Here is a 25,962-nt window from a genome sequence, read left to right as displayed (position 1 = left end):
TCCAGGTGTAGTGTCTTCCTAGAGTGACTGGAGAGAGCTCAAATAAAGGGAGAGTTCACACAGAAATCCAGATTTACTCACTGTTTACTCAAGCTCAAGCGGTTTCAAATCTTTAAGAGTTTCTTGTTTTCTGTTTTGCACAAAATAAAATGTTTTGAAGAAGCTGAAAACCTGTAACCGTTGACTTTCATAGTAGCAAAAACAAACAAGTCAATGGGTACAGCTTTTCAGCTTTCTTCAAAATATCTTCTTTTGTATTGAACAGAATAAAGAAACTCAAACAGGTTTGGAGCAAGTGAAAGGGAGTTAATGATACAGAATTGTTATTTTGGGGTGAACTATCCATTTAAGTCCTCTTAATGGAGGTTTTCATAATGGTTTTAAAATGAAGATTGCAGCTCTACTGACTGAGGCTAAAGGTGTGATGAAATATTGTTTAGGTTGTTATTCCATTAAATGATCTTATAGATCTATAATATATAAGTTTTGGTGGAGTTGTTGTGGTAATTTGCCCACAGTAGCAGTAAAACCTCTGAAATGGTGTACACATCTGATGATCTAAGACCTAGTTTTTTGTTTTTTTAATATTAGGAATGTTCAGAGCTCTGTTAGATGTACATTTGCATTCTACATTTCTGTTGTTGTAGCAGGGAGATGTTTGTTTTGTGGCATGAAAAGAGTTTAAGAACTTCAGTTTTAGCTGGGAGTACTACTGCATATGCACTCATGTGATTGGCTTAAATTATATTAAACTGAGAGACCCAGAAACAACACTGAGTCCTTTCTGAGACTGCAAGTCAAATATTTGGAAAAAACATTTAACCTTTCTTAAATGTATTTACATTTTTAATCATTAAAAACTTACAATATTAGAATCAATGAAAATAGGATGCAGATGCCAGAACATTGTCATTAACACTCTTTTGAATCATATTTCTACTAAAGAACAATGACTTTAGTTTACTCTACTTTACATTCTGCTGGTTCTGACATTAGAATAAATACTGAAGTCTGAACTCTGAGCTCTTTTATTCCTCTGCCTTTGTTGCTGTGTGGAAGGCATGTCTAATGAAGCATAACACACTTCATCACCAGCCTGAAACAGAATATATTTCATTAAAATAATAAACAAATAAATATATTATATTATATTGATGTAATTTGTGTTGCTGCTAAACTATTGCGAATGATATATATTAAAATTATTCTCAAAATGTGCTCATACCTCAACATGTCTGTTCTCAGCCCCAGAACCTACAGAAACTTAACAAAAGATAAGAATAATTTACATTTTATAATTTGAGATATCCATTTTTTACGAATAGCTGATGACCTGTAGTTTTCTTCTGACAGAGGCAGTAGACGCAGATGGAGAAGAGGAGAACACACACCGAACACACACTGAACAGCAGATTCCAGCAGAAAACACACTCTGATGCAGGTGATGTGGAGGTGCTGTTAAACCGTTCAGCACAAGGAGACTCTTGCTCTAAAATGAACAACAGGCCATTATTAAAGTGAATATATATTTAGTTATTATATTCATTTTATTTTATCTTTACTGATTACACACAATAATGAAAAATATGAGTTTAACACTGATGAATTTGCTAAAAGTGGTTGGAAAATCAGAAGTTAAAGATTCTAATATTAAATACACTATAAATCATCGTTTTACAAAATATAATGAATTTGCTGTTAATTTAATTTAAAGTATTATTAGAAACTAAGATACACTTTAAAAACTAATTATAAACACTTATTTTACTAATATACTTTATTAAATATACAATTTTTCTGTATTTGAAGTTGGACTATGGCTGCAGGATTGTGTTGCTTAATTATTTGCAGGACTTTGCATTAATTATCGATAAAATTCATTCAAATAATATTAAAATAATAAAACTTTAGGTAAACATGTAAACTTATCATTAAAGCACAGCTATATTATGAAGAGATAAACTATAATTGACACTAATATTAGCTGTAATCCATAATCATCAAAATGAACTGAAATAAACACTTGAAATAAATTATTCTGAGTGTAATGAATGATTAAATAATTCCCCAGCACGGTTTAATTGAGAAAATATCTTTTGCAACACATTTTTAAACATAATATGTTAAATAAATAATCTCTAATAACTCATGACACAATATTTTAATAGTTATTTTACAAGACACTAGTATTCAGCTTAAAGTGCAGTTTAAAGGCTCACTGGGTTAATTAGGTTAACTAAAGTTAGTTTAATTTAGGCAAATCATAGGACAACAGTGCTTGGTTCTGTAGCCAAAAAAAAAAAAAAAAAAAAATCTTACAGGGCTAATAATAATGTGCTTAATTTTTTGTTTGTTTTTATCAAAAACTGTTTTCACTTCAGCCAAACTGAAAAATAAACTTCACTGATCTGATAAGATCTCTTAGATCATTGTCACAAAGCACAGATTTTCCATTAGGCTTTCTTTAGTCTTGTGTATTGATTAATGTGCGCGAGGGCAACTATTGGTTTAATGAGGGAGTTTTCTGAGAGATGAAGAGCTGTAAAGTGAGTGTTCAATTACAAAAAGAAATGATTATACAAACTCAGTGTTTCCTTTTATTAACATTAACAAAACCGTATTACTTTAAAAGAAATATAATTATCAAAGCATGTCTTAGAGCGAATAAGCCCAACAGGTTTTTTATGTAATCGCCTTTTATCTTAATTTATATATAAAATAAATGTTTAATTAGTAATCACTACTGATGGGTTAGATTTTCAATATTCAATATTGTTCAGTAATTATTCAGCAGTAATTAAACATCTCTGTAGCATTTCCTCCTGCAGATGTGGTTCAGTCAGTTCAGCACTGCAGGGAGCTGTCCATTGTGCTGAATTTACTCCACACTAAACTCTCTTCACACATTAAATTCATTATAAGTGTCTGATCAGTGAACAGGATACTGTCATTTCTCAACAACTAAAGAAGGTCTAATGTAGAAATTAAAAGATAATAGGAAATACAAACAGATGGATTTGCTTTATGAAAGGAAATTTTGTTGAATGATTATTACAATTTGGTTTAAATGTTGAATGTTGCACTCGTATATGTTGCATTGCTCTGCTCTTCTTTAAATAAATCAAACCTCAGTTGTGTGCTGTTTACACTGTCTCTGATTCATGGTACGTATTTTAATAAATCAGACTTTTGCATCTTCAGTTTCTCATCAATTCCAAGTCATGAAAATAATAAAAGCAACATTTACAGCTGCAGCGTGCACTAAATATTTTCTTACTTTTCTTATTTCTGTTTTTGTCTAACCACAGTTTATCTCATGCATTGATGTGTGTATTGAGCATGCAAGATCACCAGCTTGACCACAAACAGTTTTAGGACATTCAGTCTGTTGCATGCCTGAATAAAAACACTTGTGGTTTGTGTTCTCGCCTAGCTTTTCACAGCAACTGCAACATCACTGCACCAGGAGCGTCAGTAAAGACCAAGAAGAAGAAGAAGAAACACAGCACTGAGCCTGAAAGCTGATGTACTGAAGGCTGCAAGCAGAATCATTTATGACCCAGAGATAATTTAATATAAAAAATGTATATCAATATAAGAAATGAACCATATTATTAATCATATTATTCATTTCATAAAGAGTTTTTAACTACATTGAAAAAATAGAAACCTGTTTACCTTTAATATGTTTACTTTAATTAACTTTGATATATTTTTACTACTGTAAACTGGTGTATAAAATCAGGCCGCTTCAATGCACACTTTGCACCCTTAACAGAAGTTCAGAAGCTCAAATCACATCAAATCATCAAACGTAATGACAAACGAGAGATGTTTTTCTGAATAAAATACAATCTTTTTTTTTGTTTTAATATAAATGAACAAGGCTAGATAGGTTAGGAAAATTCTAGCAAACGTACAAGCTAATTGTCATTACAGACCTTGTGATAGTAATTTAGCTTATTGAAAGCTGTATATTAGTAATGAAAACAGCTATCTAGATTCATACAAACAGAAATAATGTATTTATAAACTTGCACCTTTCTGCTGTGGACGCCATCTTGTGGTCAGACGCGGGAACTCATTCGGCAGGTGAACTTTTGTGCTTTCTAGCCGTTGAGTGAACACAAAGTCCCTTAAAAAGCCTTCACATACATCCAAAAAAACGAAAACATTAATAAAACTTAATAATATTAAATCTGAAAACAAGAGCAAATGAAAAGTACATAAATATGACTGAACCATGTAGCCTACCAGATGATGATACAAACGGCCATGTGATCTGAAATCGTGCGTAGACCATAGACTGTAAAATATAGGCATAGACATAGAAATGGTGAACGATTTAATTTACTTTCTATTATTTACAATAATAAACTTTTTTTTTTAACTTATATTCCTAATATCTACGTGAGCAGTTAGCACTGTACGTGTAATTAACCAGCATGCACTTACATTGCTTGGGCCACTAATAGAAAATATATGAGTTAATTTTATTATTTTAATTTAATTAATTCCTAAATAGCTGTACATTTTACAAAGTCAAACCTTGTCAAACCAATCTTGCTCATTTAGCATTATTATTACAGTTTCGTGAATTATAAATTAATTGATTTAAACTTCATTATTATTATTATTATTATTATTATTATAACTATGTTATTTATTATTATTAATTATTTATTATTTATATGTTGAGATGAGATGAATCGTTTACTCATGTGATTCGGATTGGCGATTCAAATTGTGGTTGCTATAGCAACGCGTGTTATGATTTGACTCCATATATAAACACCGAGACTCGCCGCTATCTGTTGATTGAGGAGAGGCGAATTTCTGAGGCATTTGCTGAGGATTACTGTGCTGATACTGCGATTCTTCAAGGAGACCAGAGAATTTCTGACAGAAGACTTTTATTTTACAAGGAGATCGACGCTCAGAGCTGAAATTATTCCTTTTCACACGTTTTGTTGCTCTTTTGTTGTGTTTATTTTGATTTTGATCTTGTTTTTATCGTTTTTATTGACATTTTTATTGATATTTGATCTTTGTTCTTGTTTTCAGGTTTGCTGGAGTTTGGAGGAGTTTGTCAGATGGGTGAAAACCGCAGTGAGTGTTTTAGTTTTTATTTGTTTATGATCAATCATGATATGATGTTGTGTAATATTTGGGGAAATGTGATGTAAATAAACTGGTACAAATGAACCCATTTCAACACAACTGTTCCCCGATATAAGTGATCAGATGTCTTTTATTCTCTGTAGATGCAGCTACTAAAGTTAATTGTTGATTAATTCTTATAATCTTATAATAAACGTGATATGTTGTTGTTGTTGTTGTTGTCGTTGTCTCAGGCCGCTCCAGATCCAGGAGTTCTGCTTTCATCCAGGCAGCTGTTCAGGACGTCAGGACACATGATGGTGATGGTGAAACCCAGACCGTGAGCCAAGAGCTTGATGGACCTCTGCCTTCCCTGTTGGCCAAATCTGTGTCCACAGATCAGGGTAACAGGAAGAGGAAGCGGCAGAGCGGCAGCCAGCAAACACCAGAAGATGAACGTCCGTCCACCTCATCTAGAAGAGCTCTCAAACGCTCTCGCAGAGGTCAGAATGGCTTATTGAAGAAGTGATGATGATGTTTCAGTAATGCTCTTTTGCAGTTTTCTCTACTGCTGCATGTTTTCTTTGAACACACATTTCTACTGCTCCTCTGTGTTGCAGACGCGTATGCAAAGGGCCCACTGCTGGGAGACGGTGGATTTGGCTCTGTGTTCGCTGGGATGCGCAGGTCCGATGGACTGCCAGTAAGTCGTTTTCTCCGCTCTTCATTCAAACAGCCTTTAGAAATCCTGATCTCAGTAAATGTGATGTGTGAGGATCAGGCAGGTGTGATTTATTATGCTTTATCTGTCTACAGGTCGCCATCAAGTATGTGTCTAAAGAGCGGACACAGAGGAGACTGAGAGTTGTGAGTTCAGTGTGAACCTGTTGTTGTGTTTGATGTTTCATTGGGTTCTGAATCCAATCGTTTGTCCTGCAGGAAGGTCAGGGTCGGCTGCCGCTGGAGGTGGCACTGATGACCCGCGTCAATTCAGCTCCTGCCTGCCCCAACGTCCTGCAGCTGCTTGACTGGTTTGACCGTCCCAGACGCTACATCCTGATCCTGGAGCGTCCGGATCCCTGCCAAGACCTCCAGAGCTTCTGTGAGGAGAACGGCTGTCTGGATGAGCGTCTGGCCAAGAAAGTGCTGGTGCAGCTGATCGCGGCTCTGAAACACTGCGAGAGCCGCGGAGTCCTGCACCGGGACGTCAAGCCAGAGAACCTGCTGATCTCCACAGAGTCCCAGGACATCAAGCTGCTGGACTTCGGCTGTGGAGATCTGCTCAAGCGCTCGGCCTACAAATACTTCGCAGGTGGGTTTGTGTTGCAGAAGGAAACACTCTGTGGATGTTTGTGAGCTTTTGATGATCCACCAAAGGGAATTTGTGTGTGCTGGAGTGTTTTGAACGGGTGTTTGTGTCTCCTTGTGTCTCTCAGGAACTATTCAATACGCTCCACCTGAGTGGTTCTGCAGACAGCGCTACCATGCGGGTCCAGCTACGGTGTGGTCAGTAGGAGTGACCCTCTTCAACATCCTGTGCAACCGTTTCCCCTTCGGAGGTGCACTGAGGGTCACGTCCAGAAGCAAACTGACCTTCCCCATAACTCTGTCAACAGGTAAGAGACTCACTGAGAGATCAGCAGAAGTGTGTTGCTCTGTGTTTCTGAACACGGTGTTGTGTGTATCAGAGTGCCGTCAGCTGATTGGCTGGTGTCTCAGTCCAGCGGCGGCTGATCGGCCCAGTTTGGACGATATTGAGCGCCATCCCTGGTTACAGTGAACAGGTGGCCAGTGACTTGACACTTATCTGAGTGACGCACTCATGGCTTTGATTGTGTTGTTAGGGTCAGTCTGGATTAATGATCTTAATGATTTGTGTAGGGTGAGCAGGAGTCACACAGGAAGTGCAGAGAACTGCTTCCTGATCACCTGCAGAATGAGGAGTGGGCATAAACTAATGGCCGACTCACCCAGGGCCGGGGCCCCTTTACCTGCACTAAGCCACGGCTTTAGATGACTTTAATGTTAAAAGGGATTTTAATAATAAATGTATTATTTAGACAAATAATCCAGGTGTAGTGTCTTCCTAGAGTGACTGGAGAGAGCTCAAATAAAGGGAGAGTTCACACAGAAATCCAGATTTACTCACTGTTTACTCAAGCTCAAGCGGTTTCAAATCTTTAAGAGTTTCTTGTTTTCTGTTTTGCACAAAATAAAATGTTTTGAAGAAGCTGAAAACCTGTAACCGTTGACTTTCATAGTAGCAAAAACAAACAAGTCAATGGGTACAGCTTTTCAGCTTTCTTCAAAATATCTTCTTTTGTATTGAACAGAATAAAGAAACTCAAACAGGTTTGGAGCAAGTGAAAGGGAGTTAATGATACAGAATTGTTATTTTGGGGTGAACTATCCATTTAAGTCCTCTTAATGGAGGTTTTCATAATGGTTTTAAAATGAAGATTGCAGCTCTACTGACTGAGGCTAAAGGTGTGATGAAATATTGTTTAGGTTGTTATTCCATTAAATGATCTTATAGATCTATAATATATAAGTTTTGGTGGAGTTGTTGTGGTAATTTGCCCACAGTAGCAGTAAAACCTCTGAAATGGTGTACACATCTGATGATCTAAGACCTAGTTTTTTGTTTTTTTAATATTAGGAATGTTCAGAGCTCTGTTAGATGTACATTTGCATTCTACATTTCTGTTGTTGTAGCAGGGAGATGTTTGTTTTGTGGCATGAAAAGAGTTTAAGAACTTCAGTTTTAGCTGGGAGTACTACTGCATATGCACTCATGTGATTGGCTTAAATTATATTAAACTGAGAGACCCAGAAACAACACTGAGTCCTTTCTGAGACTGCAAGTCAAATATTTGGAAAAAACATTTAACCTTTCTTAAATGTATTTACATTTTTAATCATTAAAAACTTACAATATTAGAATCAATGAAAATAGGATGCAGATGCCAGAACATTGTCATTAACACTCTTTTGAATCATATTTCTACTAAAGAACAATGACTTTAGTTTACTCTACTTTACATTCTGCTGGTTCTGACATTAGAATAAATACTGAAGTCTGAACTCTGAGCTCTTTTATTCCTCTGCCTTTGTTGCTGTGTGGAAGGCATGTCTAATGAAGCATAACACACTTCATCACCAGCCTGAAACAGAATATATTTCATTAAAATAATAAACAAATAAATATATTATATTATATTGATGTAATTTGTGTTGCTGCTAAACTATTGCGAATGATATATATTAAAATTATTCTCAAAATGTGCTCATACCTCAACATGTCTGTTCTCAGCCCCAGAACCTACAGAAACTTAACAAAAGATAAGAATAATTTACATTTTATAATTTGAGATATCCATTTTTTACGAATAGCTGATGACCTGTAGTTTTCTTCTGACAGAGGCAGTAGACGCAGATGGAGAAGAGGAGAACACACACCGAACACACACTGAACAGCAGATTCCAGCAGAAAACACACTCTGATGCAGGTGATGTGGAGGTGCTGTTAAACCGTTCAGCACAAGGAGACTCTTGCTCTAAAATGAACAACAGGCCATTATTAAAGTGAATATATATTTAGTTATTATATTCATTTTATTTTATCTTTACTGATTACACACAATAATGAAAAATATGAGTTTAACACTGATGAATTTGCTAAAAGTGGTTGGAAAATCAGAAGTTAAAGATTCTAATATTAAATACACTATAAATCATCGTTTTACAAAATATAATGAATTTGCTGTTAATTTAATTTAAAGTATTATTAGAAACTAAGATACACTTTAAAAACTAATTATAAACACTTATTTTACTAATATACTTTATTAAATATACAATTTTTCTGTATTTGAAGTTGGACTATGGCTGCAGGATTGTGTTGCTTAATTATTTGCAGGACTTTGCATTAATTATCGATAAAATTCATTCAAATAATATTAAAATAATAAAACTTTAGGTAAACATGTAAACTTATCATTAAAGCACAGCTATATTATGAAGAGATAAACTATAATTGACACTAATATTAGCTGTAATCCATAATCATCAAAATGAACTGAAATAAACACTTGAAATAAATTATTCTGAGTGTAATGAATGATTAAATAATTCCCCAGCACGGTTTAATTGAGAAAATATCTTTTGCAACACATTTTTAAACATAATATGTTAAATAAATAATCTCTAATAACTCATGACACAATATTTTAATAGTTATTTTACAAGACACTAGTATTCAGCTTAAAGTGCAGTTTAAAGGCTCACTGGGTTAATTAGGTTAACTAAAGTTAGTTTAATTTAGGCAAATCATAGGACAACAGTGCTTGGTTCTGTAGCCAAAAAAAAAAAAAAAAAAAAAAAATCTTACAGGGCTAATAATAATGTGCTTAATTTTTTGTTTGTTTTTATCAAAAACTGTTTTCACTTCAGCCAAACTGAAAAATAAACTTCACTGATCTGATAAGATCTCTTAGATCATTGTCACAAAGCACAGATTTTCCATTAGGCTTTCTTTAGTCTTGTGTATTGATTAATGTGCGCGAGGGCAACTATTGGTTTAATGAGGGAGTTTTCTGAGAGATGAAGAGCTGTAAAGTGAGTGTTCAATTACAAAAAGAAATGATTATACAAACTCAGTGTTTCCTTTTATTAACATTAACAAAACCGTATTACTTTAAAAGAAATATAATTATCAAAGCATGTCTTAGAGCGAATAAGCCCAACAGGTTTTTTATGTAATCGCCTTTTATCTTAATTTATATATAAAATAAATGTTTAATTAGTAATCACTACTGATGGGTTAGATTTTCAATATTCAATATTGTTCAGTAATTATTCAGCAGTAATTAAACATCTCTGTAGCATTTCCTCCTGCAGATGTGGTTCAGTCAGTTCAGCACTGCAGGGAGCTGTCCATTGTGCTGAATTTACTCCACACTAAACTCTCTTCACACATTAAATTCATTATAAGTGTCTGATCAGTGAACAGGATACTGTCATTTCTCAACAACTAAAGAAGGTCTAATGTAGAAATTAAAAGATAATAGGAAATACAAACAGATGGATTTGCTTTATGAAAGGAAATTTTGTTGAATGATTATTACAATTTGGTTTAAATGTTGAATGTTGCACTCGTATATGTTGCATTGCTCTGCTCTTCTTTAAATAAATCAAACCTCAGTTGTGTGCTGTTTACACTGTCTCTGATTCATGGTACGTATTTTAATAAATCAGACTTTTGCATCTTCAGTTTCTCATCAATTCCAAGTCATGAAAATAATAAAAGCAACATTTACAGCTGCAGCGTGCACTAAATATTTTCTTACTTTTCTTATTTCTGTTTTTGTCTAACCACAGTTTATCTCATGCATTGATGTGTGTATTGAGCATGCAAGATCACCAGCTTGACCACAAACAGTTTTAGGACATTCAGTCTGTTGCATGCCTGAATAAAAACACTTGTGGTTTGTGTTCTCGCCTAGCTTTTCACAGCAACTGCAACATCACTGCACCAGGAGCGTCAGTAAAGACCAAGAAGAAGAAGAAGAAACACAGCACTGAGCCTGAAAGCTGATGTACTGAAGGCTGCAAGCAGAATCATTTATGACCCAGAGATAATTTAATATAAAAAATGTATATCAATATAAGAAATGAACCATATTATTAATCATATTATTCATTTCATAAAGAGTTTTTAACTACATTGAAAAAATAGAAACCTGTTTACCTTTAATATGTTTACTTTAATTAACTTTGATATATTTTTACTACTGTAAACTGGTGTATAAAATCAGGCCGCTTCAATGCACACTTTGCACCCTTAACAGAAGTTCAGAAGCTCAAATCACATCAAATCATCAAACGTAATGACAAACGAGAGATGTTTTTCTGAATAAAATACAATCTTTTTTTTTGTTTTAATATAAATGAACAAGGCTAGATAGGTTAGGAAAATTCTAGCAAACGTACAAGCTAATTGTCATTACAGACCTTGTGATAGTAATTTAGCTTATTGAAAGCTGTATATTAGTAATGAAAACAGCTATCTAGATTCATACAAACAGAAATAATGTATTTATAAACTTGCACCTTTCTGCTGTGGACGCCATCTTGTGGTCAGACGCGGGAACTCATTCGGCAGGTGAACTTTTGTGCTTTCTAGCCGTTGAGTGAACACAAAGTCCCTTAAAAAGCCTTCACATACATCCAAAAAAACGAAAACATTAATAAAACTTAATAATATTAAATCTGAAAACAAGAGCAAATGAAAAGTACATAAATATGACTGAACCATGTAGCCTACCAGATGATGATACAAACGGCCATGTGATCTGAAATCGTGCGTAGACCATAGACTGTAAAATATAGGCATAGACATAGAAATGGTGAACGATTTAATTTACTTTCTATTATTTACAATAATAAACTTTTTTTTTTAACTTATATTCCTAATATCTACGTGAGCAGTTAGCACTGTACGTGTAATTAACCAGCATGCACTTACATTGCTTGGGCCACTAATAGAAAATATATGAGTTAATTTTATTATTTTAATTTAATTAATTCCTAAATAGCTGTACATTTTACAAAGTCAAACCTTGTCAAACCAATCTTGCTCATTTAGCATTATTATTACAGTTTCGTGAATTATAAATTAATTGATTTAAACTTCATTATTATTATTATTATTATTATTATAACTATGTTATTTATTATTATTAATTATTTATTATTTATATGTTGAGATGAGATGAATCGTTTACTCATGTGATTCAGATTGGCGATTCAAATTGTGGTTGCTATAGCAACGCGTGTTATGATTTGACTCCATATATAAACACCGAGACTCGCCGCTATCTGTTGATTGAGGAGAGGCGAATTTCTGAGGCATTTGCTGAGGATTACTGTGCTGATACTGCGATTCTTCAAGGAGACCAGAGAATTTCTGACAGAAGACTTTTATTTTACAAGGAGATCGACGCTCAGAGCTGAAATTATTCCTTTTCACACGTTTTGTTGCTCTTTTGTTGTGTTTATTTTGATTTTGATCTTGTTTTTATCGTTTTTATTGACATTTTTATTGATATTTGATCTTTGTTCTTGTTTTCAGGTTTGCTGGAGTTTGGAGGAGTTTGTCAGATGGGTGAAAACCGCAGTGAGTGTTTTAGTTTTTATTTGTTTATGATCAATCATGATATGATGTTGTGTAATATTTGGGGAAATGTGATGTAAATAAACTGGTACAAATGAACCCATTTCAACACAACTGTTCCCCGATATAAGTGATCAGATGTCTTTTATTCTCTGTAGATGCAGCTACTAAAGTTAACTGTTGATTAATTCTTATAATCTTATAATAAACGTGATATGTTGTTGTTGTTGTTGTTGTCGTTGTCTCAGGCCGCTCCAGATCCAGGAGTTCTGCTTTCATCCAGGCAGCTGTTCAGGACGTCAGGACACATGATGGTGATGGTGAAACCCAGACCGTGAGCCAAGAGCTTGATGGACCTCTGCCTTCCCTGTTGGCCAAATCTGTGTCCACAGATCAGGGTAACAGGAAGAGGAAGCGGCAGAGCGGCAGCCAGCAAACACCAGAAGATGAACGTCCGTCCACCTCATCTAGAAGAGCTCTCAAACGCTCTCGCAGAGGTCAGAATGGCTTATTGAAGAAGTGATGATGATGTTTCAGTAATGCTCTTTTGCAGTTTTCTCTACTGCTGCATGTTTTCTTTGAACACACATTTCTACTGCTCCTCTGTGTTGCAGACGCGTATGCAAAGGGCCCACTGCTGGGAGACGGTGGATTTGGCTCTGTGTTCGCTGGGATGCGCAGGTCCGATGGACTGCCAGTAAGTCGTTTTCTCCGCTCTTCATTCAAACAGCCTTTAGAAATCCTGATCTCAGTAAATGTGATGTGTGAGGATCAGGCAGGTGTGATTTATTATGCTTTATCTGTCTACAGGTCGCCATCAAGTATGTGTCTAAAGAGCGGACACAGAGGAGACTGAGAGTTGTGAGTTCAGTGTGAACCTGTTGTTGTGTTTGATGTTTCATTGGGTTCTGAATCCAATCGTTTGTCCTGCAGGAAGGTCAGGGTCGGCTGCCGCTGGAGGTGGCACTGATGACCCGCGTCAATTCAGCTCCTGCCTGCCCCAACGTCCTGCAGCTGCTTGACTGGTTTGACCGTCCCAGACGCTACATCCTGATCCTGGAGCGTCCGGATCCCTGCCAAGACCTCCAGAGCTTCTGTGAGGAGAACGGCTGTCTGGATGAGCGTCTGGCCAAGAAAGTGCTGGTGCAGCTGATCGCGGCTCTGAAACACTGCGAGAGCCGCGGAGTCCTGCACCGGGACGTCAAGCCAGAGAACCTGCTGATCTCCACAGAGTCCCAGGACATCAAGCTGCTGGACTTCGGCTGTGGAGATCTGCTCAAGCGCTCGGCCTACAAATACTTCGCAGGTGGGTTTGTGTTGCAGAAGGAAACACTCTGTGGATGTTTGTGAGCTTTTGATGATCCACCAAAGGGAATTTGTGTGTGCTGGAGTGTTTTGAACGGGTGTTTGTGTCTCCTTGTGTCTCTCAGGAACTATTCAATACGCTCCACCTGAGTGGTTCTGCAGACAGCGCTACCATGCGGGTCCAGCTACGGTGTGGTCAGTAGGAGTGACCCTCTTCAACATCCTGTGCAACCGTTTCCCCTTCGGAGGTGCACTGAGGGTCACGTCCAGAAGCAAACTGACCTTCCCCATAACTCTGTCAACAGGTAAGAGACTCACTGAGAGATCAGCAGAAGTGTGTTGCTCTGTGTTTCTGAACACGGTGTTGTGTGTATCAGAGTGCCGTCAGCTGATTGGCTGGTGTCTCAGTCCAGCGGCGGCTGATCGGCCCAGTTTGGACGATATTGAGCGCCATCCCTGGTTACAGTGAACAGGTGGCCAGTGACTTGACACTTATCTGAGTGACGCACTCATGGCTTTGATTGTGTTGTTAGGGTCAGTCTGGATTAATGATCTTAATGATTTGTGTAGGGTGAGCAGGAGTCACACAGGAAGTGCAGAGAACTGCTTCCTGATCACCTGCAGAATGAGGAGTGGGCATAAACTAATGGCCGACTCACCCAGGGCCGGGGCCCCTTTACCTGCACTAAGCCACGGCTTTAGATGACTTTAATGTTAAAAGGGATTTTAATAATAAATGTATTATTTAGACAAATAATCCAGGTGTAGTGTCTTCCTAGAGTGACTGGAGAGAGCTCAAATAAAGGGAGAGTTCACACAGAAATCCAGATTTACTCACTGTTTACTCAAGCTCAAGCGGTTTCAAATCTTTAAGAGTTTCTTGTTTTCTGTTTTGCACAAAATAAAATGTTTTGAAGAAGCTGAAAACCTGTAACCGTTGACTTTCATAGTAGCAAAAACAAACAAGTCAATGGGTACAGCTTTTCAGCTTTCTTCAAAATATCTTCTTTTGTATTGAACAGAATAAAGAAACTCAAACAGGTTTGGAGCAAGTGAAAGGGAGTTAATGATACAGAATTGTTATTTTGGGGTGAACTATCCATTTAAGTCCTCTTAATGGAGGTTTTCATAATGGTTTTAAAATGAAGATTGCAGCTCTACTGACTGAGGCTAAAGGTGTGATGAAATATTGTTTAGGTTGTTATTCCATTAAATGATCTTATAGATCTATAATATATAAGTTTTGGTGGAGTTGTTGTGGTAATTTGCCCACAGTAGCAGTAAAACCTCTGAAATGGTGTACACATCTGATGATCTAAGACCTAGTTTTTTGTTTTTTTAATATTAGGAATGTTCAGAGCTCTGTTAGATGTACATTTGCATTCTACATTTCTGTTGTTGTAGCAGGGAGATGTTTGTTTTGTGGCATGAAAAGAGTTTAAGAACTTCAGTTTTAGCTGGGAGTACTACTGCATATGCACTCATGTGATTGGCTTAAATTATATTAAACTGAGAGACCCAGAAACAACACTGAGTCCTTTCTGAGACTGCAAGTCAAATATTTGGAAAAAACATTTAACCTTTCTTAAATGTATTTACATTTTTAATCATTAAAAACTTACAATATTAGAATCAATGAAAATAGGATGCAGATGCCAGAACATTGTCATTAACACTCTTTTGAATCATATTTCTACTAAAGAACAATGACTTTAGTTTACTCTACTTTACATTCTGCTGGTTCTGACATTAGAATAAATACTGAAGTCTGAACTCTGAGCTCTTTTATTCCTCTGCCTTTGTTGCTGTGTGGAAGGCATGTCTAATGAAGCATAACACACTTCATCACCAGCCTGAAACAGAATATATTTCATTAAAATAATAAACAAATAAATATATTATATTATATTGATGTAATTTGTGTTGCTGCTAAACTATTGCGAATGATATATATTAAAATTATTCTCAAAATGTGCTCATACCTCAACATGTCTGTTCTCAGCCCCAGAACCTACAGAAACTTAACAAAAGATAAGAATAATTTACATTTTATAATTTGAGATATCCATTTTTTACGAATAGCTGATGACCTGTAGTTTTCTTCTGACAGAGGCAGTAGACGCAGATGGAGAAGAGGAGAACACACACCGAACACACACTGAACAGCAGATTCCAGCAGAAAACACACTCTGATGCAGGTGATGTGGAGGTGCTGTTAAACCGTTCAGCACAAGGAGACTCTTGCTCTAAAATGAACAACAGGCCATTATTAAAGTGAATATATATTTAGTTATTATATTCATTTTATTTTATCTTTACTGATTACACACAATAATGAAAAATATGAGTTTAACACTGATGAATTTGCTAAAAGTGGTTGGAAAATCAGAAGTTAAAGATTCTAATATTAAATACACTATAAATCATCGTTTTACAAAATATAATGAATTTGCTGTTAATTTAATTTAAAGTATTATTAGAAACTAAGATACACTTTAAAAACTAATTATAAACACTTATTTTACTAATATACTTTATTAAATATACAATTTTTCTGTATTTGAAGTTGGACTATGGCTGCAGGATTGTGTTGCTTAATTATTTGCAGGACTTTGCATTAATTATCGATAAAATTCATTCAAATAATATTAAAATAATAAAACTTTAGGTAAACATGTAAACTTATCATTAAAGCACAGCTATATTATGAAGAGATAAACTATAATTGACACTAATATTAGCTGTAATCCATAATCATCAAAATGAACTGAAATAAACACTTGAAATAAATTATTCTGAGTGTAATGAATGATTAAATAATTCCCCAGCACGGTTTAATTGAGAAAATATCTTTTGCAACACATTTTTAAACATAATATGTTAAATAAATAATCTCTAATAACTCATGACACAATATTTTAATAGTTATTTTACAAGACACTAGTATTCAGCTTAAAGTGCAGTTTAAAGGCTCACTGGGTTAATTAGGTTAACTAAAGTTAGTTTAATTTAGGCAAATCATAGGACAACAGTGCTTGGTTCTGTAGCCAAAAAAAAAAAAAAAAAAAATCTTACAGGGCTAATAATAATGTGCTTAATTTTTTGTTTGTTTTTATCAAAAACTGTTTTCACTTCAGCCAAACTGAAAAATAAACTTCACTGATCTGATAAGATCTCTTAGATCATTGTCACAAAGCACAGATTTTCCATTAGGCTTTCTTTAGTCTTGTGTATTGATTAATGTGCGCGAGGGCAACTATTGGTTTAATGAGGGAGTTTTCTGAGAGATGAAGAGCTGTAAAGTGAGTGTTCAATTACAAAAAGAAATGATTATACAAACTCAGTGTTTCCTTTTATTAACATTAACAAAACCGTATTACTTTAAAAGAAATATAATTATCAAAGCATGTCTTAGAGCGAATAAGCCCAACAGGTTTTTTATGTAATCGCCTTTTATCTTAATTTATATATAAAATAAATGTTTAATTAGTAATCACTACTGATGGGTTAGATTTTCAATATTCAATATTGTTCAGTAATTATTCAGCAGTAATTAAACATCTCTGTAGCATTTCCTCCTGCAGATGTGGTTCAGTCAGTTCAGCACTGCAGGGAGCTGTCCATTGTGCTGAATTTACTCCACACTAAACTCTCTTCACACATTAAATTCATTATAAGTGTCTGATCAGTGAACAGGATACTGTCATTTCTCAACAACTAAAGAAGGTCTAATGTAGAAATTAAAAGATAATAGGAAATACAAACAGATGGATTTGCTTTATGAAAGGAAATTTTGTTGAATGATTATTACAATTTGGTTTAAATGTTGAATGTTGCACTCGTATATGTGCATTGCTCTGCTCTTCTTTAAATAAATCAAACCTCAGTTGTGTGCTGTTTACACTGTCTCTGATTCATGGTACGTATTTTAATAAATCAGACTTTTGCATCTTCAGTTTCTCATCAATTCCAAGTCATGAAAATAATAAAAGCAACATTTACAGCTGCAGCGTGCACTAAATATTTTCTTACTTTTCTTATTTCTGTTTTTGTCTAACCACAGTTTATCTCATGCATTGATGTGTGTATTGAGCATGCAAGATCACCAGCTTGACCACAAACAGTTTTAGGACATTCAGTCTGTTGCATGCCTGAATAAAAACACTTGTGGTTTGTGTTCTCGCCTAGCTTTTCACAGCAACTGCAACATCACTGCACCAGGAGCGTCAGTAAAGACCAAGAAGAAGAAGAAGAAACACAGCACTGAGCCTGAAAGCTGATGTACTGAAGGCTGCAAGCAGAATCATTTATGACCCAGAGATAATTTAATATAAAAAAATGTATATCAATATAAGAAATGAACCATATTATTAATCATATTATTCATTTCATAAAGAGTTTTTAACTACATTGAAAAAATAGAAACCTGTTTACCTTTAATATGTTTACTTTAATTAACTTTGATATATTTTTACTACTGTAAACTGGTGTATAAAATCAGGCCGCTTCAATGCACACTTTGCACCCTTAACAGAAGTTCAGAAGCTCAAATCACATCAAATCATCAAACGTAATGACAAACGAGAGATGTTTTTCTGAATAAAATACAATCTTTTTTTTTGTTTTAATATAAATGAACAAGGCTAGATAGGTTAGGAAAAATCTAGCAAACGTACAAGCTAATTGTCATTACAGACCTTGTGATAGTAATTTAGCTTATTGAAAGCTGTATATTAGTAATGAAAACAGCTATCTAGATTCATACAAACAGAAATAATGTATTTATAAACTTGCACCTTTCTGCTGTGGACGCCATCTTGTGGTCAGACGCGGGAACTCATTCGGCAGGTGAACTTTTGTGCTTTCTAGCCGTTGAGTGAACACAAAGTCCCTTAAAAAGCCTTCACATACATCCAAAAAAACGAAAACATTAATAAAACTTAATAATATTAAATCTGAAAACAAGAGCAAATGAAAAGTACATAAATATGACTGAACCATGTAGCCTACCAGATGATGATACAAACGGCCATGTGATCTGAAATCGTGCGTAGACCATAGACTGTAAAATATAGGCATAGACATAGAAATGGTGAACGATTTAATTTACTTTCTATTATTTACAATAATAAACTTTTTTTTTTAACTTATATTCCTAATATCTACGTGAGCAGTTAGCACTGTACGTGTAATTAACCAGCATGCACTTACATTGCTTGGGCCACTAATAGAAAATATATGAGTTAATTTTATTATTTTAATTTAATTAATTCCTAAATAGCTGTACATTTTACAAAGTCAAACCTTGTCAAACCAATCTTGCTCATTTAGCATTATTATTACAGTTTCGTGAATTATAAATTAATTGATTTAAACTTCATTATTATTATTATTATTATTATTATAACTATGTTATTTATTATTATTAATTATTTATTATTTATATGTTGAGATGAGATGAATCGTTTACTCATGTGATTCAGATTGGCGATTCAAATTGTGGTTGCTATAGCAACGCGTGTTATGATTTGACTCCATATATAAACACCGAGACTCGCCGCTATCTGTTGATTGAGGAGAGGCGAATTTCTGAGGCATTTGCTGAGGATTACTGTGCTGATACTGCGATTCTTCAAGGAGACCAGAGAATTTCTGACAGAAGACTTTTATTTTACAAGGAGATCGACGCTCAGAGCTGAAATTATTCCTTTTCACACGTTTTGTTGCTCTTTTGTTGTGTTTATTTTGATTTTGATCTTGTTTTTATCGTTTTTATTGACATTTTTATTGATATTTGATCTTTGTTCTTGTTTTCAGGTTTGCTGGAGTTTGGAGGAGTTTGTCAGATGGGTGAAAACCGCAGTGAGTGTTTTAGTTTTTATTTGTTTATGATCAATCATGATATGATGTTGTGTAATATTTGGGGAAATGTGATGTAAATAAACTGGTACAAATGAACCCATTTCAACACAACTGTTCCCCGATATAAGTGATCAGATGTCTTTTATTCTCTGTAGATGCAGCTACTAAAGTTAATTGTTGATTAATTCTTATAATCTTATAATAAACGTGATATGTTGTTGTTGTTGTTGTCGTTGTCTCAGGCCGCTCCAGATCCAGGAGTTCTGCTTTCATCCAGGCAGCTGTTCAGGACGTCAGGACACATGATGGTGATGGTGAAACCCAGACCGTGAGCCAAGAGCTTGATGGACCTCTGCCTTCCCTGTTGGCCAAATCTGTGTCCACAGATCAGGGTAACAGGAAGAGGAAGCGGCAGAGCGGCAGCCAGCAAACACCAGAAGATGAACGTCCGTCCACCTCATCTAGAAGAGCTCTCAAACGCTCTCGCAGAGGTCAGAATGGCTTATTGAAGAAGTGATGATGATGTTTCAGTAATGCTCTTTTGCAGTTTTCTCTACTGCTGCATGTTTTCTTTGAACACACATTTCTACTGCTCCTCTGTGTTGCAGACGCGTATGCAAAGGGCCCACTGCTGGGAGACGGTGGATTTGGCTCTGTGTTCGCTGGGATGCGCAGGTCCGATGGACTGCCAGTAAGTCGTTTTCTCCGCTCTTCATTCAAACAGCCTTTAGAAATCCTGATCTCAGTAAATGTGATGTGCGAGGATCAGGCAGGTGTGATTTATTATGCTTTATCTGTCTACAGGTCGCCATCAAGTATGTGTCTAAAGAGCGGACACAGAGGAGACTGAGAGTTGTGAGTTCAGTGTGAACCTGTTGTTGTGTTTGATGTTTCATTGGGTTCTGAATCCAATCGTTTGTCCTGCAGGAAGGTCAGGGTCGGCTGCCGCTGGAGGTGGCACTGATGACCCGCGTCAATTCAGCTCCTGCCTGCCCCAACGTCCTGCAGCTGCTTGACTGGTTTGACCGTCCCAGACGCTACATCCTGATCCTGGAGCGTCCGGATCCCTGCCAAGACCTCCAGAGCTTCTGTGAGGAGAACGGCTGTCTGGATGAGCGTCTGGCCAAGAAAGTGCTGGTGCAGCTGATCGCGGCTCTGAAACACTGCGAGAGCCGCGGAGTCCTGCACCGGGACGTCAAGCCAGAGAACCTGCTGATCTCCACAGAGTCCCAGGACATCAAGCTGCTGGACTTCGGCTGTGGAGATCTGCTCAAGCGCTCGGCCTACAAATACTTCGCAGGTGGGTTTGTGTTGCAGAAGGAAACACTCTGTGGATGTTTGTGAGCTTTTGATGATCCACCAAAGGGAATTTGTGTGTGCTGGAGTGTTTTGAACGGGTGTTTGTGTCTCCTTGTGTCTCTCAGGAACTATTCAATACGCTCCACCTGAGTGGTTCTGCAGACAGCGCTACCATGCGGGTCCAGCTACGGTGTGGTCAGTAGGAGTGACCCTCTTCAACATCCTGTGCAACCGTTTCCCCTTCGGAGGTGCACTGAGGGTCACGTCCAGAAGCAAACTGACCTTCCCCATAACTCTGTCAACAGGTAAGAGACTCACTGAGAGATCAGCAGAAGTGTGTTGCTCTGTGTTTCTGAACACGGTGTTGTGTGTATCAGAGTGCCGTCAGCTGATTGGCTGGTGTCTCAGTCCAGCGGCGGCTGATCGGCCCAGTTTGGACGATATTGAGCGCCATCCCTGGTTACAGTGAACAGGTGGCCAGTGACTTGACACTTATCTGAGTGACGCACTCATGGCTTTGATTGTGTTGTTAGGGTCAGTCTGGATTAATGATCTTAATGATTTGTGTAGGGTGAGCAGGAGTCACACAGGAAGTGCAGAGAACTGCTTCCTGATCACCTGCAGAATGAGGAGTGGGCATAAACTAATGGCCGACTCACCCAGGGCCGGGGCCCCTTTACCTGCACTAAGCCACGGCTTTAGATGACTTTAATGTTAAAAGGGATTTTAATAATAAATGTATTATTTAGACAAATAATCCAGGTGTAGTGTCTTCCTAGAGTGACTGGAGAGAGCTCAAATAAAGGGAGAGTTCACACAGAAATCCAGATTTACTCACTGTTTACTCAAGCTCAAGCGGTTTCAAATCTTTAAGAGTTTCTTGTTTTCTGTTTTGCACAAAATAAAATGTTTTGAAGAAGCTGAAAACCTGTAACCGTTGACTTTCATAGTAGCAAAAACAAACAAGTCAATGGGTACAGCTTTTCAGCTTTCTTCAAAATATCTTCTTTTGTATTGAACAGAATAAAGAAACTCAAACAGGTTTGGAGCAAGTGAAAGGGAGTTAATGATACAGAATTGTTATTTTGGGGTGAACTATCCATTTAAGTCCTCTTAATGGAGGTTTTCATAATGGTTTTAAAATGAAGATTGCAGCTCTACTGACTGAGGCTAAAGGTGTGATGAAATATTGTTTAGGTTGTTATTCCATTAAATGATCTTATAGATCTATAATATATAAGTTTTGGTGGAGTTGTTGTGGTAATTTGCCCACAGTAGCAGTAAAACCTCTGAAATGGTGTACACATCTGATGATCTAAGACCTAGTTTTTTGTTTTTTTAATATTAGGAATGTTCAGAGCTCTGTTAGATGTACATTTGCATTCTACATTTCTGTTGTTGTAGCAGGGAGATGTTTGTTTTGTGGCATGAAAAGAGTTTAAGAACTTCAGTTTTAGCTGGGAGTACTACTGCATATGCACTCATGTGATTGGCTTAAATTATATTAAACTGAGAGACCCAGAAACAACACTGAGTCCTTTCTGAGACTGCAAGTCAAATATTTGGAAAAAACATTTAACCTTTCTTAAATGTATTTACATTTTTAATCATTAAAAACTTACAATATTAGAATCAATGAAAATAGGATGCAGATGCCAGAACATTGTCATTAACACTCTTTTGAATCATATTTCTACTAAAGAACAATGACTTTAGTTTACTCTACTTTACATTCTGCTGGTTCTGACATTAGAATAAATACTGAAGTCTGAACTCTGAGCTCTTTTATTCCTCTGCCTTTGTTGCTGTGTGGAAGGCATGTCTAATGAAGCATAACACACTTCATCACCAGCCTGAAACAGAATATATTTCATTAAAATAATAAACAAATAAATATATTATATTATATTGATGTAATTTGTGTTGCTGCTAAACTATTGCGAATGATATATATTAAAATTATTCTCAAAATGTGCTCATACCTCAACATGTCTGTTCTCAGCCCCAGAACCTACAGAAACTTAACAAAAGATAAGAATAATTTACATTTTATAATTTGAGATATCCATTTTTTACGAATAGCTGATGACCTGTAGTTTTCTTCTGACAGAGGCAGTAGACGCAGATGGAGAAGAGGAGAACACACACCGAACACACACTGAACAGCAGATTCCAGCAGAAAACACACTCTGATGCAGGTGATGTGGAGGTGCTGTTAAACCGTTCAGCACAAGGAGACTCTTGCTCTAAAATGAACAACAGGCCATTATTAAAGTGAATATATATTTAGTTATTATATTCATTTTATTTTATCTTTACTGATTACACACAATAATGAAAAATATGAGTTTAACACTGATGAATTTGCTAAAAGTGGTTGGAAAATCAGAAGTTAAAGATTCTAATATTAAATACACTATAAATCATCGTTTTACAAAATATAATGAATTTGCTGTTAATTTAATTTAAAGTATTATTAGAAACTAAGATACACTTTAAAAACTAATTATAAACACTTATTTTACTAATATACTTTATTAAATATACAATTTTTCTGTATTTGAAGTTGGACTATGGCTGCAGGATTGTGTTGCTTAATTATTTGCAGGACTTTGCATTAATTATCGATAAAATTCATTCAAATAATATTAAAATAATAAAACTTTAGGTAAACATGTAAACTTATCATTAAAGCACAGCTATATTATGAAGAGATAAACTATAATTGACACTAATATTAGCTGTAATCCATAATCATCAAAATGAACTGAAATAAACACTTGAAATAAATTATTCTGAGTGTAATGAATGATTAAATAATTCCCCAGCACGGTTTAATTGAGAAAATATCTTTTGCAACACATTTTTAAACATAATATGTTAAATAAATAATCTCTAATAACTCATGACACAATATTTTAATAGTTATTTTACAAGACACTAGTATTCAGCTTAAAGTGCAGTTTAAAGGCTCACTGGGTTAATTAGGTTAACTAAAGTTAGTTTAATTTAGGCAAATCATAGGACAACAGTGCTTGGTTCTGTAGCCAAAAAAAAAAAAAAAAAAAAAAAAATTCTTACAGGGCTAATAATAATGTGCTTAATTTTTTGTTTGTTTTTATCAAAAACTGTTTTCACTTCAGCCAAACTGAAAAATAAACTTCACTGATCTGATAAGATCTCTTAGATCATTGTCACAAAGCACAGATTTTCCATTAGGCTTTCTTTAGTCTTGTGTATTGATTAATGTGCGCGAGGGCAACTATTGGTTTAATGAGGGAGTTTTCTGAGAGATGAAGAGCTGTAAAGTGAGTGTTCAATTACAAAAAGAAATGATTATACAAACTCAGTGTTTCCTTTTATTAACATTAACAAAACCGTATTACTTTAAAAGAAATATAATTATCAAAGCATGTCTTAGAGCGAATAAGCCCAACAGGTTTTTTATGTAATCGCCTTTTATCTTAATTTATATATAAAATAAATGTTTAATTAGTAATCACTACTGATGGGTTAGATTTTCAATATTCAATATTGTTCAGTAATTATTCAGCAGTAATTAAACATCTCTGTAGCATTTCCTCCTGCAGATGTGGTTCAGTCAGTTCAGCACTGCAGGGAGCTGTCCATTGTGCTGAATTTACTCCACACTAAACTCTCTTCACACATTAAATTCATTATAAGTGTCTGATCAGTGAACAGGATACTGTCATTTCTCAACAACTAAAGAAGGTCTAATGTAGAAATTAAAAGATAATAGGAAATACAAACAGATGGATTTGCTTTATGAAAGGAAATTTTGTTGAATGATTATTACAATTTGGTTTAAATGTTGAATGTTGCACTCGTATATGTTGCATTGCTCTGCTCTTCTTTAAATAAATCAAACCTCAGTTGTGTGCTGTTTACACTGTCTCTGATTCATGGTACGTATTTTAATAAATCAGACTTTTGCATCTTCAGTTTCTCATCAATTCCAAGTCATGAAAATAATAAAAGCAACATTTACAGCTGCAGCGTGCACTAAATATTTTCTTACTTTTCTTATTTCTGTTTTTGTCTAACCACAGTTTATCTCATGCATTGATGTGTGTATTGAGCATGCAAGATCACCAGCTTGACCACAAACAGTTTTAGGACATTCAGTCTGTTGCATGCCTGAATAAAAACACTTGTGGTTTGTGTTCTCGCCTAGCTTTTCACAGCAACTGCAACATCACTGCACCAGGAGCGTCAGTAAAGACCAAGAAGAAGAAGAAGAAACACAGCACTGAGCCTCAAAGCTGATGTACTGAAGGCTGCAAGCAGAATCATTTATGACCCAGAGATAATTTAATATAAAAAATGTATATCAATATAAGAAATGAACCATATTATTAATCATATTATTCATTTCATAAAGAGTTTTTAACTACATTGAAAAAATAGAAACCTGTTTACCTTTAATATGTTTACTTTAATTAACTTTGATATATTTTTACTACTGTAAACTGGTGTATAAAATCAGGCCGCTTCAATGCACACTTTGCACCCTTAACAGAAGTTCAGAAGCTCAAATCACATCAAATCATCAAACGTAATGACAAACGAGAGATGTTTTTCTGAATAAAATACAATCTTTTTTTTTGTTTTAATATAAATGAACAAGGCTAGATAGGTTAGGAAAATTCTAGCAAATGTACAAGCTAATTGTCATTACAGACCTTGTGATAGTAATTTAGCTTATTGAAAGCTGTATATTAGTAATGAAAACAGCTATCTAGATTCATACAAACAGAAATAATGTATTTATAAACTTGCACCTTTCTGCTGTGGACGCCATCTTGTGGTCAGACGCGGGAACTCATTCGGCAGGTGAACTTTTGTGCTTTCTAGCCGTTGAGTGAACACAAAGTCCCTTAAAAAGCCTTCACATACATCCAAAAAAACGAAAACATTAATAAAACTTAATAATATTAAATCTGAAAACAAGAGCAAATGAAAAGTACATAAATATGACTGAACCATGTAGCCTACCAGATGATGATACAAACGGCCATGTGATCTGAAATCGTGCGTAGACCATAGACTGTAAAATATAGGCATAGACATAGAAATGGTGAACGATTTAATTTACTTTCTATTATTTACAATAATAAACTTTTTTTTTTAACTTATATTCCTAATATCTACGTGAGCAGTTAGCACTGTACGTGTAATTAACCAGCATGCACTTACATTGC

General features: G+C 35.5%; 3 protein-coding genes and 1 long non-coding RNA gene across 10 annotated transcripts; 3 read left to right on the top strand and 1 right to left on the bottom strand.

Moving 5' to 3' along the window:
* Positions 1-821: 821 nt before the first annotated feature.
* On the bottom strand, positions 822-4,371 carry LOC141378459 (uncharacterized). The gene is made up of 4 exons (XR_015513696.1): positions 4,255-4,371; positions 4,041-4,145; positions 1,226-1,489; positions 822-1,096 (listed from the first exon to the last, which is right to left on the bottom strand). It is a non-coding gene; the product is annotated as an uncharacterized LOC141378459 (long non-coding RNA).
* A 344-nt stretch (positions 4,372-4,715) lies between these two features.
* On the top strand, positions 4,716-10,828 carry LOC110438565 (serine/threonine-protein kinase pim-3-like). 3 transcript variants are annotated; one of them, XM_087290861.1, is made up of 8 exons: positions 4,716-5,109; positions 5,355-5,603; positions 5,721-5,803; positions 5,917-5,967; positions 6,040-6,412; positions 6,537-6,716; positions 6,789-6,884; positions 6,982-7,168. In XM_087290861.1, the coding sequence occupies exons 1-7, from the start codon at positions 5,094-5,096 to the stop codon at positions 6,878-6,880; spliced, it is 1,044 nt and encodes a 347-aa protein (XP_087146987.1). In that variant the 5' UTR covers positions 4,716-5,093; the 3' UTR covers positions 6,881-6,884; positions 6,982-7,168. The 3 variants fall into 3 exon arrangements, with proteins under 3 accessions (XP_087146987.1, XP_087146988.1, XP_087146989.1); XM_087290863.1 differs by lacking the exons at positions 6,789-6,884; positions 6,982-7,168 and adding exons at positions 8,522-8,609; positions 10,605-10,828 and having other exon boundaries at positions 4,753-5,109; XM_087290862.1 differs by lacking the exons at positions 6,789-6,884; positions 6,982-7,168 and adding an exon at positions 8,522-10,371 and having other exon boundaries at positions 4,734-5,109.
* A 1,018-nt stretch (positions 10,829-11,846) lies between these two features.
* Positions 11,847-17,534, top strand: LOC141378458 (serine/threonine-protein kinase pim-3-like). 2 transcript variants are annotated; one of them, XM_087290864.1, is made up of 8 exons: positions 11,858-12,277; positions 12,523-12,771; positions 12,889-12,971; positions 13,085-13,135; positions 13,208-13,580; positions 13,705-13,884; positions 13,957-14,052; positions 14,150-14,336. In XM_087290864.1, the coding sequence occupies exons 1-7, from the start codon at positions 12,262-12,264 to the stop codon at positions 14,046-14,048; spliced, it is 1,044 nt and encodes a 347-aa protein (XP_087146990.1). In that variant the 5' UTR covers positions 11,858-12,261; the 3' UTR covers positions 14,049-14,052; positions 14,150-14,336. The 2 variants fall into 2 exon arrangements, with proteins under 2 accessions (XP_087146991.1, XP_087146990.1); XM_087290865.1 differs by lacking the exons at positions 13,957-14,052; positions 14,150-14,336 and adding an exon at positions 15,690-17,534 and having other exon boundaries at positions 11,847-12,277.
* Positions 15,690-24,985, top strand: LOC141378457 (serine/threonine-protein kinase pim-3-like). Of its 4 annotated transcripts, none has more exons than XM_087290913.1 (9): positions 15,690-15,777; positions 17,768-17,860; positions 19,397-19,441; positions 19,684-19,932; positions 20,050-20,132; positions 20,246-20,296; positions 20,369-20,741; positions 20,866-21,045; positions 22,851-24,702. In XM_087290913.1, the coding sequence occupies exons 3-9, from the start codon at positions 19,426-19,428 to the stop codon at positions 22,931-22,933; spliced, it is 1,035 nt and encodes a 344-aa protein (XP_087147039.1). In that variant the 5' UTR covers positions 15,690-15,777; positions 17,768-17,860; positions 19,397-19,425; the 3' UTR covers positions 22,934-24,702. The 4 variants fall into 4 exon arrangements, with proteins under 4 accessions (XP_087147039.1, XP_087147041.1, XP_087147040.1 ...); XM_087290915.1 differs by lacking the exon at positions 15,690-15,777 and adding an exon at positions 24,936-24,985 and having other exon boundaries at positions 22,851-22,938; XM_087290916.1 differs by lacking the exons at positions 15,690-15,777; positions 17,768-17,860; positions 22,851-24,702 and adding exons at positions 18,412-18,427; positions 21,118-21,213; positions 21,311-21,497.
* The last annotated feature ends 977 nt before the right edge of the window (positions 24,986-25,962 follow it).

The sequence above is a fragment of the Danio rerio genome, chromosome 17, assembly GCF_052040795.2.
Source record: "Danio rerio strain M-AB ecotype USA chromosome 17, GRCz13ab, whole genome shotgun sequence".
In the NCBI taxonomy this organism is placed as follows: domain Eukaryota; kingdom Metazoa; phylum Chordata; class Actinopteri; order Cypriniformes; family Danionidae; genus Danio; species Danio rerio.
Note: the sequence above shows the minus strand (reverse complement) of the source record. Positions and strands in the feature narration are given on the sequence as shown.

Bases quoted from the DNA above. Each gene is read 5' to 3' on its own strand.
- LOC141378457 (XM_087290916.1), top strand. The intron at 19,933-20,049 runs GTCAGAATGGCT...TCTGTGTTGCAG, and splicing joins TCTCAAACGCTCTCGCAGAG to ACGCGTATGCAAAGGGCCCA. The intron at 20,133-20,245 runs GTAAGTCGTTTT...ATCTGTCTACAG, and splicing joins GCAGGTCCGATGGACTGCCA to GTCGCCATCAAGTATGTGTC.
- LOC110438565 (XM_087290861.1), top strand. The intron at 5,604-5,720 runs GTCAGAATGGCT...TCTGTGTTGCAG, and splicing joins TCTCAAACGCTCTCGCAGAG to ACGCGTATGCAAAGGGCCCA. The intron at 6,717-6,788 runs GTAAGAGACTCA...TGTGTGTATCAG, and splicing joins CCCCATAACTCTGTCAACAG to AGTGCCGTCAGCTGATTGGC.
- LOC141378458 (XM_087290864.1), top strand. The intron at 13,581-13,704 runs GTGGGTTTGTGT...TGTGTCTCTCAG, and splicing joins GGCCTACAAATACTTCGCAG to GAACTATTCAATACGCTCCA. The intron at 13,885-13,956 runs GTAAGAGACTCA...TGTGTGTATCAG, and splicing joins CCCCATAACTCTGTCAACAG to AGTGCCGTCAGCTGATTGGC.